Source organism: Anolis carolinensis, chromosome 2 (assembly GCF_035594765.1).
Source record: "Anolis carolinensis isolate JA03-04 chromosome 2, rAnoCar3.1.pri, whole genome shotgun sequence".
In the NCBI taxonomy this organism is placed as follows: Eukaryota; Metazoa; Chordata; class Lepidosauria; order Squamata; family Dactyloidae; genus Anolis; species Anolis carolinensis.
In genome coordinates this window covers 86,718,621-86,734,409 of record NC_085842.1, presented here as the reverse complement: position 1 = coordinate 86,734,409, position 15,789 = coordinate 86,718,621, and the positions used below count along the sequence as shown (strand labels likewise).

General features: G+C 45.1%; 1 protein-coding gene across 3 annotated transcripts; it reads left to right on the top strand.

Moving 5' to 3' along the window:
- Nucleotides 1-85: 85 nt before the first annotated feature.
- Nucleotides 86-10,788, top strand: inka1 (inka box actin regulator 1). Of its 3 annotated transcripts, none has more exons than XM_008105006.2 (2): nucleotides 86-272; nucleotides 9,832-10,788. In XM_008105006.2, the coding sequence occupies exons 1-2, from the start codon at nucleotides 222-224 to the stop codon at nucleotides 10,702-10,704; spliced, it is 924 nt and encodes a 307-aa protein (XP_008103213.2). In that variant the 5' UTR covers nucleotides 86-221; the 3' UTR covers nucleotides 10,705-10,788. The 3 variants fall into 3 exon arrangements, with proteins under 3 accessions (XP_008103213.2, XP_008103214.2, XP_062826193.1); XM_008105007.3 differs by lacking the exon at nucleotides 86-272 and adding an exon at nucleotides 2,826-7,594; XM_062970123.1 differs by lacking the exon at nucleotides 86-272 and adding an exon at nucleotides 7,601-9,107.
- Nucleotides 10,789-15,789: the final 5,001 nt, after the last annotated feature.

Below are 15,789 nucleotides of genomic sequence, written 5' to 3'. Positions count from 1 at the left end.
GGACTGAAGCCTGCGCGCCGATTGGCTGCTTCACCAGAGCGGGGCGGGGCTGGGGCCGAAGCGAACGGGGCGCTCTGTCGGCTGGGGCGGGAAGCGGGAGAAAAGGAGTCGCCTCGACCAGCGAGCGGACAGACGGGCGCTGCTTCCTCGGGATCTCGCCTCCCCTTCCTTCCTGCCTGCCGTAGTTTCTCGGGACTGTCCCCCTTCTGCGGGCAGAGGGCATGCACAGCGCCCGCCTCGACGCCTTCGTCAGCCACCTCCGCGCTGAAGTGGTAAGCGCCACGGGATCTCCGGGGAGGGGAGCGGGGAAAGGGCATCCACACTGTGGGACTAATGCGGGTTGACACCACTGCAGTTTGTGCTGCCTCGGAGCACGTTAGAGTCCCCTTCCCGTGCAGGCTTCTAAGTAAAGGCTGGGTATATACAGTAGAGTCTCGCTTATCCAACGTAAACGGGCCAGCAGAACGTTGGATAAGCGAATATGTTGGATAATATGGAGGGATGAAGGAAAAGCCTATTAAACATCAAATTAGGTTATGATTTTACAAATTAAGCACCAAAACATCATGTTAGACAACAAATTTGACAGAGAAAGTAGTTCAATACATGGTAATGCTATGTAGTAATTACTGTATTTACGAATTTAGTACCAAAATATCGTGATGTATTGAAAACATTGTCTACAAAAATGCGTTGGATGATCTAGAACGTTGGATAAGCGAGTGTTGGATACGTGAGACTCTACTGTACCTCACAACCTCTGAGGATGCCTGCCATAGATGTGGGCGAAACGTCAGGAGAGAATGCTTCTGGAACTTGGCCATACAGCCCGGAAAACTCACAACAACCCTGTGACTCCGGCCATGAAAGCCTTCGACAATCAGGGTCAGCTAACACCTCCCAACAAAGGATTTCCCCCAGGCAGGAATCAGCCAGGCTTTGAAGCTGCAAGGCTTTTCAATGCTAACCAAGGTGATTAATTGCAGTATTCACACTGGTCTCCAACAGACAAGAGTTCTTTCTCCCACCCTGGACCTTCCACAGAGACATAAATTTCCCTCGCCTAGTTTCCAACAGATCTCACAACCTCTGAGGATGCCTGCCATAGATGTGGGCGAAACGTCAGGAGAGAATGCTTCAGGAACATGGCCATACAGTCCGGAAAACTTAGAGCAACACAGTGATTCCGGCCATGGGAGCCTTCGACAACAGAATAGGTTTGAGCTGGAGGGCCCTTGGGGTTTCTTCTTCCAACTCGGGGGTCCTACACGAAATCTTGAGTCTCTCTGGCAAGGAGCTCATGCGACAGATCCCTCCCTGGTGTTGGTTCCCATCATCCGCGGACTGGCCGGTTCTCTGGGGAGCCCTCGCTAGCGCCAGGCTGGCTGGGCGGAGGAGCAAGACGGGGCTTGCGGGGAAGGAAGGGAGGAAGAAAGGAAGAAAGAAAGAAAGAGAAGGAGGGAGGAGGAGAGTGTCGCCCTTCGCGTCCCGCCCAGGCTGCCGGCGGAGCTGTCGCTTGCCTTTCTCTCTCTTTGGAGCCAGGCTTTGCAAGGAAGGTTGGGCTCCCTCTTGGGTGACAGCCCCCTCCTCCTTCGCTGCAGGTTAAAGCAGAAGCCGGATGGCCATCTGTCGGGGGGCTCTGGTTGTGTCTTCCTGCGTGGCGAAATGGGGCTGGGCTGGGTGAGGTCTTGGGGTCTCTTCCAACTATGCCGAACTGATATAACTGTGCAGTGTGAATGCAGTTATATGCATACACACTAAGAAGATGTTAGAATGATTGCAGTTTGACATCCCTTTAGCTGCCACAGCTGCATACCATGAAATCATGGGAGTTGTAGTTTGCTGAGGCACTGGCACTCTTTGTGTGCAGCTCCCAATTGCATAGCACTGCGCCATGGCAGTTCAAGTGATGTCAGACTGGGTTGCTGTGAGTTTTCCAAGTGGTATGGCCATGTTTCAGAAGCATTCTCTCCTGATGTTGCACCCACATCTATGGCAGAGGTTATGAGGTCTGTTGGAAACTAGGCAAGTGAAGTTTATAAATCTGTGGAAGGTCCAAGGTGGGAGAAAGAACTCTTGTCTGTTTGAGACAAGCATGCATGTTGCAATTGGCCACCTTGATTAGCATTGAAAAGCCTTACAGCTTCAAAGCCTGGCTGCTTCCTGCCTGGGGAAATTTAAAAAACAACAACAGGGGAATTCCAGACAAGAAACAATCAAGGCCAGGTAACATTTCCTAAACAAAGATTCTGCCAGGTGGGTGAAACGTCAGGAGGGAATGCTTCTGGAACACGGCCATACAGCCTAGAAAACTCACAGCAACCCAATGATTCCCGCCATGGAAGCCTCTGACAACACAATGTCAAACTGCATTTAGTCTGCAGTGGAGATTCATCTTGGGCCTCCAGAGACCATCCCTCTCCTGCCTGGACAGTGAGCGGGATCTATTTCTAAGTACAGAAAGTTCAGCTGTTTCTGCACTGAGGAATTAATGCAGCTTAACACAACTTGAATTGCCGTGGCCCAGTGCTATGGAATTGTGGGGTTTGCCGTTTTCCAGAGCTTTGCGCCTTCTCTACCAAAGAGTGATAGTGCATGGCTCACACGATTCCATAGCATTGAGCCACAGCAGTTAAGGGGAGTCAAACTGCATTGGGTTGCTATGAGTTTTCAGGGCTGTATGGCCATGTTCCAGAAGCATTCTGTCCTGACATTTTGCCCATGTCTGTTCCAGGCATCCTCAGAGGTTGTGAGGTACTGCATTAATTCTACAGTGCAAAAGTGTTGTTGACCCACACTTTTTCTGGTGTGTGGGATAGCAAGGCAATGCATTCTGCATTTCTGTTCCTGAGCTGAAAGGTTGCCCTTCAAATGGACAAATGGGGTTAAGGAGCCCCAAAGAGGCCTTTGGAACAGATTCAACAAGATGAAGAATGGCGCTGAAGGGGCAAGGCAGGAAACGGCAACTGTTTTCTTTAGGAGAAAGATCCGAAGCAGCAGGATGGAAACATGGAGTCAGAGGCTCCAATGATGATTGGCGCTCAGGGCTCTGGCTGTTCCAGGCGTTTCCTTCTAGATATGTGAATCCTGGAAAGAGCTCACTCTTGGAAATGCAGCAACAGCGGGACTGAAGAGGCATCACCTTCCTTCTCCACCAGTCCTTTTGTATCTATGGTCTTCCTCAGAGGGATCCACATCAGTGTTTGGATATTTTTACTCTTTTGGATAAAGTGACTCCCATAAAAAGAAAAACTGATTTCAAGTGCCAATGTTCTCTTGCTCCAGACAGAGCTAGGTTTATTCTTGGTTGAGTTCTACATTGCTGTGTTGCTGAAGAGTTTCTCATATAGAGAATGGGAAGGTTTGCTGACATGGTCCTCCTTTCGGCAGCCTGGCCTGGTTTCATGGTGACTTTCAGTCTGAACTGTTGGAAAGACCGAACCCAGGGGCAGAACTTGAGTTTTACTTGCCCAGGGCCAATTTATGGAGTTTTCTGAGCAGGGATTTGAACACTGGTGTTCAGAGTCCTAGTCCAGTGATCCCACCAGGGTGCAGGGGTTGCAAACTACATGGGGTGACACCATCAGAGAAGGTGATACCAAAAGGATTCCCCCAGGCAGGAAGCAACCAGGCTTTGAAGTTGCCAGGGCATTTAGTGCTAATCAAGCTGGCCAATTGCAACATTCACACTTCCCTCCAACAGAAAAGAGTTCTTTCTCCCACCCTGGACCTTCACAGATATACAGTATAAACCCGACTTGGCTAGTTTCCAACATACCTCACAACTTCTGAGGATGCCTGACATAGATGTGGGCAGAACGTCAGGAAAGAATGGTTCTGGAACATGGCCATACAGGCCGGAAAACTCACAGCAAACCAGTGATTGAATATAATTGGTTTGTGCAGTGTTTCAGCAGAAATGTATTGTTTTTTTATAAACCTATCTCCAAAGTTAGATATAACCACAACATCATTTCCATAAGCCTAGCATACATGCACTGCATTAATAGGCCTATGAGGCTAAACCCTATGCTAATTTACTTTTTGAATCTTTTAATGTGCATGCAGTCCAGAAAAAGCTGTCATCATTATTATACAATGATACTTCAGATTGTGTGGTTTCATCTGCATGTGCTACAGCCACGCTCTGTTGCATGCAAGGAGGCCCATGGGGTTGACACCAACCCGAGTGACACCGTGGGATCAAACCACTAAACTGCTGTGGTTTTAATATCACATGCTGTACCAGTCCTGCCTTTGTAAGGGCCTTGCCCTCTAGTGTTCAGCAAAGGTATTGCAGTCTCTGAAAATGGCCCTAGCCTAGGCATGGGCAAACTTAGGCCCTCCAGGGTTGTGGACTTCAACTCCCACCATTCCTAACAGCTTCAGGCCCTTTCCTTTTCCCCCTCAGCCACTTAAGAGAGGAGGAGGAGGAGAAGGAGCCGCTTAAGCGGCTGAGGGGCAAAAGAAAGGGGTCTGAGGCTGTTAGAAATGGTGGAAGTTGAAGTTCAAAACACCTGGAGGGCCCAGGTTTGCCCATGGCTGTTCTAGCCCATGAATCTACCCTGATTTGAGAATGCCCAACACCCCTTATGATAGTAGGCCCTTGTCTGTTGGAAGCAAATGTGAATGTTGCAATTGGCCACCTTGATTAGCATTGAATGTCCAGGCAGAAAGCAGCCAGGCTTTGAAGCTGCAAGGTCATTCAGTGCTAATCAAGATGGTCAATTGCAACATTTACACTTGCCCAAACAGACAAGAGTTCTTTCTCCCACCCTGGACCTTCCACAGATATATAAACCCCACTTGCCTAGTTTCCAACAGACCTCATAATCTCTGAGGATGCCGTATATGTGGGTCAAACATCAGGAGATAATGCTTCTGGAACATGGCCATACAGCCTGGAAAACTCACAGCAACCCAGTGATTCCGGCCATGAAAGCCTTCGACAACAGAAAGTACAGAATTATCTCATTCAGAATCAAAGGGTTTTAAAATTCTTTAAATCTTCTTTACAGTCCTGAAAGAAAGATGGCAAAATAGAATAAATACTATATTGCATTTGGACTCCATTCCCGGTTTTCTAAAATGACTGGCCTTTTAGCATGCCAAGAGGCTGAGCTACCATTTGGCCTCACTGGCGGCCATGGGAACATAAAGGAGCAAATTGTTTGGTGTCGGGGAGTAAATGCTGGGAAGGCCTCCTGCAGGAAGTGAGGTCATGGTGAAAGGAGAGTTGGGATGCTGAGCTCTTCTTCTGTGTGAGAACCAGAAGGCTGACAGATGTTGTGAAAGATGAAAGGCCAGAGCGGCCTCCACTTCATGACTCTATGCAGTGCAAAATTATCTTACTGTCACTGGGAAAGGGGTCCCTAAAAGGGGCCGGGCAGCTGTCTTGCCAAAGCCATGCTGTGAAATATGCAGCATGTTATTTTCTTCTGTAAACAGAACCATTGGATAGACATGATCGCCGCTGCCTCCCGACGCTACTGTTCAGTGGAAAGTTATAGTCTTGAAGACTTCCCCAGTATCCCTCATAGAAAGATGTTCTGTATGAAATGGGGTGATGGAGAAAGCTTTTGCATGGACAGAAACATCTTCTAGGGTGCTCTTATGAGTTGTTTTCTGTGTTGTTGTTTTGCTGTGTGCCTTCGAGTTGCCTCCAACTTACTGCAATTCTATCGCGGGGTTTTCTTGGTAAAGTTTGTTCAGAGGGGGATTGCCTTTTCATCCAAGAGAGTGTGACTTACCCAAAGATAAGTTTCCATGGCTGAGCAGGGATTCGAATTTTCTTCTCCAGAGTCCTAGTCCAACTCTCAAATGTTCTGTCTAAGAACTGTGAATAAATGCAAAGAGATGCTGTTATTGTATTATTGTTTACAATATTGTTTTATTGATTCCAATCCAAGCTGCTGCTGTTAACTTTTCAAGATCTTAATGATTTGAGACCCATGGCCCTTGGGTGGCTTCACCATTCTGGCAATTACTGTAGCCATTTGGGCAAGGATTTAGTGAGGTTTTCTTATTGCCTTTGGGACCTCTGCTTGAAGATGTTAGAAAATCTACATTTTTACTGTTTTTTCAGAGAGGGCATCCTAGTTTGTTGTTGTTTGGATGATCTGATTATCTTTCTTACAGTACTTCTTTAAAAGCTGGGTTTTAGTTTTATCGAGTGTTATCATTTTATTAGTGTTATTCTTTTGTGTTCAGAAAAGAGGCCAATACTTTTATCAAAAAGTCGGAGTGGAAATTGGAATAGCTAGTGTTGAGTCTGGAAATACTACACGTCCTGCAGTTATTGCCATAAGGGAAAAGTTGGTGTTGTGGATTCTCCCTTTATATGGGCAACCTGGTGGTGATCTAATCATGGCATCCTATTAGATGTAGCTGACTGTTCTCCATTTTCATGTTCAGTCCATCTAACCTATGACCCTCCAGGTGTTGCTGGACTGCATCTCCCATGATCCATTGGTTGTATTGGTTAGAGCTGTTGGAATTTGTAGTCCAGCTGTACCTGGAAATCTAGACTTTTCCCAGCCCTGTTCTAAGTCCAGGGATCACGCAATCATTGGGGATGTGACTCGATAGCGTCCTCAAAGACTTGTGTCCAAGATTGTTGTATCTATCTAAAGGATAATGCTGTAGATAACCAAATAATTGATGTTTCACAAGACCACCAGGAGATTTTTCTGGTGGCCGATAAATGAGGCCCATAAACTGTAATTCTCCACAGGTTTGAAAGGGCATCCTGGGCCCTTGTGTAGGACATAGCATCAGTGCTACATACAGATCTCCAGGACATGTCTGTCTTAAAAGCTTAAGTAGATGCCTTGTTTGTACTTTGCCATGTTTATTCTTTCTTTCACTTGGTCCTTCCCAGTCTTGTCCAGTGCCATTGGTAATCTGATGTTTACCATAAAGTCATCCTTGGCCTCCTGTTGCTGTTGTGTATGACGTGTCCCTGCTGCTGCAACCCCTACTCTTCTTTCAGCCCTTCCTCTCTGTGTGTCATTCTTTGAGGTCCAGAAGAAGTAAAGGAAGTTAGAACCAAGATGCATAATTCTTATCTGGTCAAAATAACAGCAGCCAAAATAAAAGAGGAAAATGGGATGGGAAGGCATACTGAGCACAGAGTGGGTTGGGCAACAGGATGGAGAGCAGTCTTTGGCAACTTTCAGACCTTTGGAGAACTGCAGTTTATAGGCCTTATTTATCGGCCACAAGAAAAAATCTCCTAGTGGTCTTGTGAAACATCAATTATTTGGCTATCTACAGCATTATCTTTTAGATAGATACTACAATCTTGGACACTTCTTTGAAGATGGTATTGAGTCATATCCCCAATGCTTGCCTGATATTTAGGCCAGGAAAATTCCTTTTCGTCTTCACAGCTGTTGAGCTCTGACTGTGTGCTGAAACAACAGTGTTTCCTAACCAGTTCAGTCATAAAGGGGGTTATTCTCCCTTAAAAGCTCATCAGTAGCTGACTCACTGGTGCGGTGTAAATGAAGCTTATCTGATGCAGTGCTAGAAATTGAGCTCGGGTTTTTTCTTGACTGGAAGTGCTATATATTAAGGAAAGATGAGGAGAGAGGTAATCTGCAGTTTTAATAATTTTAAATGGCTTGTGAAGTTAGTGCTGGAAATGCTGCTAAATCATAGCCCCAGCACAGATATTTTAATATCTTCCAGGTTTTGAGCCAGCCGCTGGGGGACTATTCCGAGCTGTGTCACCAGACCTGCTCAATGAATCACTTCTTGTCACAATGTCCACCAGTCTGCCTGGAGGAGTAATGGTGTATGACACGTTTGAGAGCTGAAGTGAAGAGACTTTAGAAAGCAATGAAAAGTGGGCTTGGAGGAGTGGTATGGAAGAAGAAATAAGATACTGGGAGTCTGTGGTCTTGTCATACACCCTCCCTGATAATACCTTTCAGCATTTAGCTTGTAAGCCTGCAAGAGGATTCTTGCTCCTGCCATACTAAAGTCAACGAAAATATTTCTCCCTGATGCCCTAAACACTCTGTATGAATACTGACCTAGCTTTCATGCTCCTTCTTTTCCTTTGTTGCATCAAAGCAAGGTCTCTTCAGCAGTGAGCCATAGTTTTGTCAGTACTTAGAAAGGATATGTTCTTCCTCAGTTTTTCTTGTAAGTCTAATTTGAGAACAGAGTACTACCACTATTGCACTTCCCAGCTGCATCCCAAAAGAATAGTTTGCATCAGACTGGATGCTCCAGTGCCCCGTCCTGTCCTCCCTCTTTCCTGCACTACATATCCTAAAGGCACCAGATCTCATCTAATCTTAGAAGCTAAGCAAAATCAGCCCTGATTTGTACATGGAAAGGAGACTACCAATGAATATGAGGTTTTGTAGACTATACTTCAGAGAAAAACTGAAAAAAACACCTTTGAGTATTCCTTGCTGAAGAAAACCATGAAGTTCAAGGGGATTGACCAAAGGATTGAAGGTACATAAAAGAGAGAAAGGAAAAGGAACTCTTCCCATGATTCTTAGTGAAAGGGGCTGCAGAGTCTTAAAGCTCATTAGATCCCAAGTGAACTTCACCCTTGTTTATGTTGTCGTGGATTGGCAGCATCCCCCCCCCCCCCCCAAACTTCACCATACCGTGAATGACTGTGGCCCTTATCTCCTGGCTTTTCCTCCTTGCATGGCTGGGGACTATTTGTGAAATTCTCAGAGAGCTTCACACACCCTCTGTGTCATCTCCCCAGGCGGGGTAACTCGCTCATTGCAACAAGCCGCTGCTTGCACGGCTGGGGATGGGTTTGGAACGCACAGATGCTGCTGAAAAACTCTGCCTCGGGGGCCGGGGGCCTGCAGAGACGAGACGGGGCAAGGGCTTGCGCGTGCGGGTCTGGCTCCCAGTTCCACACCTAGGCTAACAGTCAGAGCTGTACAGCCCCTCACAAATCCCAAGTGCTTTAGGCTTTGAAAAAGAAAGAAAGAAAGAAAGAAAGAAAGAAAGAAAGAAAGAAAGAAAGAAAGAAAGAAAGAAAGAAAGAAAACTAGCAGGCAGCCTGCTGGCACACAGACCAGGCCTCTGAAGTGCTTTGCAGACTTCCAAGAACACCCTGGGAAAGGGTAAGCTGTGTGAGAGAGGAGGGAGACGTGTGTGTTTGTGGCACACAAATGTGTTGTGCCTGTGGTACAGAGAACCATCTTAGATATGTGAGCATGAGGAGAGTAAAAGGCTTTATTTCAGGCAAATGGTTTTGCCTAAGGGGGGCTGGGTCATGTGGGGTCAGGAGCACATTTTTGTGGAGTCAATGATCTTCTTGTTTGCTCTCTTTTTACATTGTCTGGACTCGTGATCCATATATAGCTTTCTCTGGGTGCATAGCATTCAGCTAGTAGGCTTAATTATTTAGACTATGTCAATCTAAAGCATCCAGCTTGGTTTGTATTTTATGTGCTGGTTTTCCCAAGTTACCAGGGCTACAACAGAATGGGGTTATGTCTTTGTAGCAAGTGGCCTTCTTGGTGGCTTCCCCAGGCTGTGGAGCTCCATGCCAAAGGAGACTGGGCTGGGCCCCTCTCTGATATCCTCCCACCAGCAGATGATGAAAAGGGCTTTTGATGGGGTGGGTCATGTACTGTTTTCAAATTACTTTTGATTTGGCTGTGTTTTAATATTTTAATGTATTTAATTCTGCTTTAATATGACAATTAATGCATCTGTAGTTTTATTTTTAAATAATCTTACTGTGATCCTCTTTGAATCACCATTTGGGGAGAAAGGTGGGATTAAAATCAGAGAAATAAATTGTTGCCAGGAAACTGAAGTTGTCTCATTTCTTCCCCACAGCTGTGCATGAAGGAGTCAAGCGAAGTGCTGCGGGGACAGATGCAGTGCATGATGCGGACGCTGCATGATCTGAAGAAGGTGCACGACCATGAGTTCCGACTGGATCCCCAGGAGGTGGGGAGGGCACCCCCGGCCATCCCTTCCCCCAAGCAGTGCACCAGTCCCCGAGTGTCGGGGCTGTCTGGAGCAGACTCTGCCTGTTGCTTGGAGGTGGCGGTAGAAGAGGAGGTGGCGTTCTCTCCTCCCAGCAGCGAGCGGAGCCTAGAATTCGACTCGGGCTACTCTGAAGTGTCTGGGAGCAGCTGGCGGGATGAAGAGGTACCCCCACCCTTACGAGCCAGCAAACTTTCCTCTGGGGGCTTTTTGCGCCGTCGACCACCTGCCAGGAGGCCCCGTCCCAAGTCAGCCTCTGATGCCTGCCTAGAACGATGGCGGGATGTTGAACCAGTGGATGCGGGGGACTGGACAGTCTCCCTCCTGTCACAGAGCCGCAACCGACAACCTCTGGTGCTGGGGGACAACTGCTTTGCTGACTTGGTTGAGAACTGGATGGACTTACCCGAGGAGAGCGGGGAGCGTGGACGGCTGCAGCGCTGGCTGGCCAAACCCCATGGCTTCCTTCTCAATCTTTCAGGCAATGTACGCCGCAGGCTGGCTGGCATTTCACGCACAGAGCGTGCCAAGCAGGACTCTGACGGCACCAAGCGCTTCTCGTGCCCGGTGGGCCTGGGAGGGCGGCCTTCCCTCCCCTATTTCCACCAGTCCCACGCCAACATCAGTGAGCTCTCCACAGACTGTAGCAGCTTTGCTGCCCTTATGAACTGCCGAAGTCGGCAACCCATCATTTGCAATGATGTGATTGGCTACATCTAATCAAGCCTTCTTTTATAATCCTCCTTTTTCTAAACAGATCTATATTTTTATGGTTGTCTGTAAATAAATGTTGTTGTTTTTGTACTTTAAGAATGTTCTGATCTCTGTGTACATTACACATCTAGCCCCAGATTACCTTTTAAATTATACACTGATAGATTCGGCTTGCATTTCAGTGAATGCATTGGTTCTTTTTCATAGATGAGGACTAAAGAACCTCTTGAGATGCCGCTGAAGAACAAATCACATTACCCTAACCAAGATAGGCAAGTGGTCAGGTTTTACAAATTCGCTAGCCCTTCAGTAGCTAGTATAGTTCCTGCATGATTAAACTTAATGGCCCTTTTTGTCCTTCCAACTCTAAGATTTTATTCTGTGATTAAGCTGCTAACAAATGAACATGTGTAAAAACATAAGGCAAGTAGCCATGAACTTTTAGTTCAAAAAGTCTTCTTAGCACAGCCTGGAAATCTTATCTTTGTTTGGATTACCCCTCCCAAAATCTGTGTTCCTTCACTGACCATTCTGGGAGTTATAGGGCATTTTCAAATTACAGTACATACTATTTTAACTGTCATGGTTGCATGCTATGGACAAATTTATATCCATTATGGGCCTAATTGAAATTGATTGTTTCTTTTAAAATTTAGCAGCATTCCAACTTGAATCTTGAAAAAGTTAAGTGAGGCTATTTACCCAGTTATAGTGAAACAGTTTGTGCTTGAGTCTCAACATAACGTTTGGGAGATAGCCAGCAAGAGAGCCATGCTGGGCTTTCCACAATGGGGATTTCAAAAGAGCTGAGACAGGGGCTGTGAATGGCGGCAAGAATAGCTTGCATCCTAGCATCCATCCGCTGGTAAAGTGAGTATGGTGTTGGAGGTGTCGTGCTGGAATTTGTAGAGCAGAACACGTCTTCTCTGGGGCCGCCAGACAAATGGTGAAAGGAATACTTGAAGCAAAGCTCAGTCTTGGGTCAATGGGATAATTAACCTTCACATCAAAATATTTAATTAGGCTATCATTTGTGGATTACAGAAGATCAAAGCAATAACAATTTAACAGTGCAGTGCCCTGGGACTTGTATGGAAATAAGGACAGAGAGAATTGCAGCCTGACAATGCTATCTTGTGCATATTGATTTGGAGGCAATGTATTCAATGTGCCTTTCTGTCTAGTTTAGGAGCATAGCCTCAATTGGTTATTCAAAACTGGTGTTCATCGAGGCTCCTATTGCCACGGGCATGTGTATTCACAGTCGGTTAATAATAACAGATCTGATGGACAAATTAGTTTGTTTTAACTTCATCAATTATTTGTAATGATATAACAGAGAACAAAGTGTGGAAATACAGGGCAGCAGACCCTTACACTTCTATGAGTGTGGATTTATTCCATCAACAGCTTCAAATACCTCTGAGGATTACTTGGAAAAGACCACAGAAGGCTAACATACTTCTCAAGGGCATACTTATGTTTACAGATGACCTGACAGCTGCCAGACCCAAGGTTTTACTCCCACCCATCCCTTAGCATAGCAATAAAAATAATGAGACGTGATGATATAAATTACAAGATATGTGAGGAAAAATTGCAGACCTCCACAATACAGGATATCAAAGTACAAATTGAAATGTAATACCTTATGGTCAGGAAGTAAATCAAAGTTAGAACACATTAACAGGTCATTCTATGCATAAGAAAATGCAGTAGCCGCTGATGGCTCTATCTGATCACCTTTAATTTTTCTCTCTATAAAAAAACTTTCTAAATCAGACGTATTTAAACAGTGACCTTGAACGTCTCTGGTGGACCATGGGAAGGTTGTAGAAAAGGCATATTGCTCTGCACTGTCTTTTTTCTGACAACATTTCTCTGATAATGACTATCTGGACTATTTTGTGAGGTTAACAAAGTCACACAATATCAAGAGTAAGGCACTATAAGAGTATGCTTGGTTTTCCTTAACAATGTCCCAGTTAAGGGAGCTATTTTGGTTTTTATTACACTGTGTTGGCTTTGACAATTATATTTGAGCTCAAGAGAAAAATTCTCTTTTACTCTTCCTCATATTTAATTGAGAAGCAAATCTCTACCTCCTGCAAAAGTTGGCATCACTCTCCTACACAACTTGCATAGTTTTACTCAGTGGCATTTGTTTAGGTAGTTAGTCTAGGAGATGTTTGTTGCCCACTACTCAGTAAAAGTTTATTTCATCTTGCTTTTAGCTGTGTGTCTATGGTTTTCATGACTTAAGTGTGTGTTCTGACTTGCAGAACAATGGTAACAATGAAAACATTTATTCAAGGAGTCTGCCTAAGTGCCTCAGCAATTTTCAAGCCGTCCATTTAGAAATGAACAACTGTCCTAAATTAAATACCTGTGTCAAACTTCCATAAATTACTCAAGTAAATATGTCAGAGATCTTGAATGCAGCACACCTTTAATTAAGTATCTTTAATTGCAATTGTTTTAATAGTTGCCTTCAGCCCTCTTTGAACTATTAAACAGGAAAGGAGGGTATTTTAATTCCAATCTGGACCACGAGGACAGAAAAGGGTTAAAGTCCTCCTCCTATACCATGGTCCCAATCCTGCACACCACCATCTACCTTGTTTAATGGAAAACATCAACCACACAGCATCAAACTATATGACAAGTGTCACACATGATTTGTCCTTGGTGATTATTTTACAGAGATTTTTACAATGAGGCCTGGAAAATTGAAATTAGGTACTCCTATTAGAGGGAGCCCCATTAAAAAATCATGTTGGTGGCTGCCCCCAAGCTTTTCAGTCTCACTTCTGCAATCATGTGGGCTAGAAAAACATAAAATTAAAAGTGGCATTTTAATCCAATGGACAAATCACGTAATTCCACACATAGTGGAACAACTGGTCTGAGAGCAACTTATATTCCCTTCAAGTTCTTCACGATGTATTCCACAGTGGTGCAATGGGTTAAACCCTTGTGAAGGTTGCCAGTTCGAATCCGTAAGGCAGGGTGAGCTTCCATCTGTCAGCTCTAGCTTACAGGGACATGAGAGAAGCCTCCCAGTAACACATCTGGGCATCCCCTGGAAAACAGCTCTGTAGATGACAATTCTCTCACACTAGGTGCAACTTGCAGTAGGTTTTCAAGTCGCTTCTGACATGATAAAAAATATCCAGAGTAAGTTGGGATGGAATTATTATCTATATCTGGAGTAGCTTGTGACCCTAAAAAGGCTGCTGGACTGCAATTTCCATTGACTCTAGACAGCATATCTAGCGATAGAGGATGATAGGAGTTCTATCATCTGGAAGGCCACCCATTGCCTAACCCTGCTATTGATCTATCCATTATTTGTTTCATGTCTGTGAAAGAGTTAAGAAAATGTGGCACATTGTGTTTAGGACAAGACAGTAATGGACTCCAAAACACATGAACACAGGCATTACCTTGCTGCCTCAAATCAAAGCTCATCTAGCTCACCATTTGTTTTTCAATGGGGCTGTTGCCTGTTTAAAGTTATGAATAAGGCATGTAGGTGCAAACATTTCCTCTTTATGTCTTCTTTACATAGCATTCAGTGATTTGCTGCTTTTGGACATTCAACTGGCTAGATATGACGAATAGTTACCAGCATATCAATCATCTGGAAGAACCTGTGGACCTCCACCCAGTATCAGTGAACAAGCCTCCCATCTCTTCTGCTCACTGGGGCAAATAGGACTTAGGACCCAAAAGTTTCTGGAATCTCCTGGTTCCCCCTTTCCTATTTGGGGATGTGAAGTCATTTGAAAAAGTCATCAAAGAGTGCCCATCCCACCCACTTTCGTCTTTTGTGACTATGAACTCCAGTGTACTGGAGTGATGCACTCCACATATAATTTGTTTGTCCAGAAAGTAAAGATAGGTAAAGGTTTACCCCTGACATTAAGTCTAGTCGTGTCCGACTCTGAGGGTTGGTGCTCATCTCCATTTCTAAGCCTGAGAGCCGGCGCTGTCCATAGACACCTCCAAGGTTATGTGGCCGGCATAACTGCATGGAGTTTCCTTCTTGCTGGAGTGGAACCTCCTGATCTACTCACCTTTGCATGTTTTCGAACTGCTAGGTTGGCAGAAGCTGGCACTAACAGTGGGTGCTAACCCCGCTTCCCAGATTCGAACCACCAACCTTTCAGTCAGCAAGTTCAGCAGCAAAGCGGTTTAACCCACTACGCCATCGGGGGCTCCTACACAAATCATTGCTCAAACTGAAGCATTTCTAGCTCTGCACTATCCCTAATCCTCAATCCCAGCCACTTTTATGGAGTCTCTTTGATATGATTTGGAATTATACAGTGCTATCAGAGGCACTTTCTATTCATAACTACTAGTTCTACCACTAAGAAGAGGAAGAAAGCAGCTGTCTTAGGCAGCAAATGCGTGTGAGTTGCCTATCAATCTATGGTGACCTCATGCATTTCTTTTGCAAGGAATACTTAGTAGTAGTTTTGCCAAGTCCTTCCTCTTAGATATATAGGGCTCCTGTTCAAATATCCAGGTCTGATCTTGCTTAGCTTTCAATCTGATGTCTTTAGGATATTTAGGCATCAGGGAGCAGATGCTGGGGTATCTAGAAGAGTAATAAAGTGTTGGAGGGTAGGACAGTGGTGACACTACACCCCACCACACAACCTACAAAGTTGGCCAAATGCAGTACAAGATGACATTCTGTCACTTCTGAACTCTTTCACACTGCATTGTTAGAACACTTTGATGCCACTTCAATTGCCCTGGTTCCATCCCATGGAATAGTAACATTTTTAGCTTTGTGATTCAGTCCCTCATAAACTACAAATTCGGCATTCCATAGTACTAAAGTGCCATATTGACACAGTGTGAAAGAGATCCCTATTGAAGTAAGAGTCAACAGCTTGCCCAGTCAGTTTCTGTTTATAGAACAGGATGGGAAGACACATCGTTACACCATTCCCTCTGCTCAGGGCAAAAGTGGAAATAGTATGACCCTCCAAACGTGATTGGACTGCAGTTCCTATCAGCTTTAGCCAGAATAGCCCATTATGAGGGATAATGGGAGCTGCATTCTGATGTCATAAG

Coding starts and splice junctions, on each gene's coding strand:
- inka1 (XM_008105006.2), top strand. CDS start 222: ATGCACAGCGCCCGCCTCGACGCCTTCGTCAGCCACCTCCGCGCTGAA. Junction 273..9,831: donor GCCACCTCCGCGCTGAAGTG/GTAAGCGCCACG, acceptor TCTTCCCCACAG/CTGTGCATGAAGGAGTCAAG.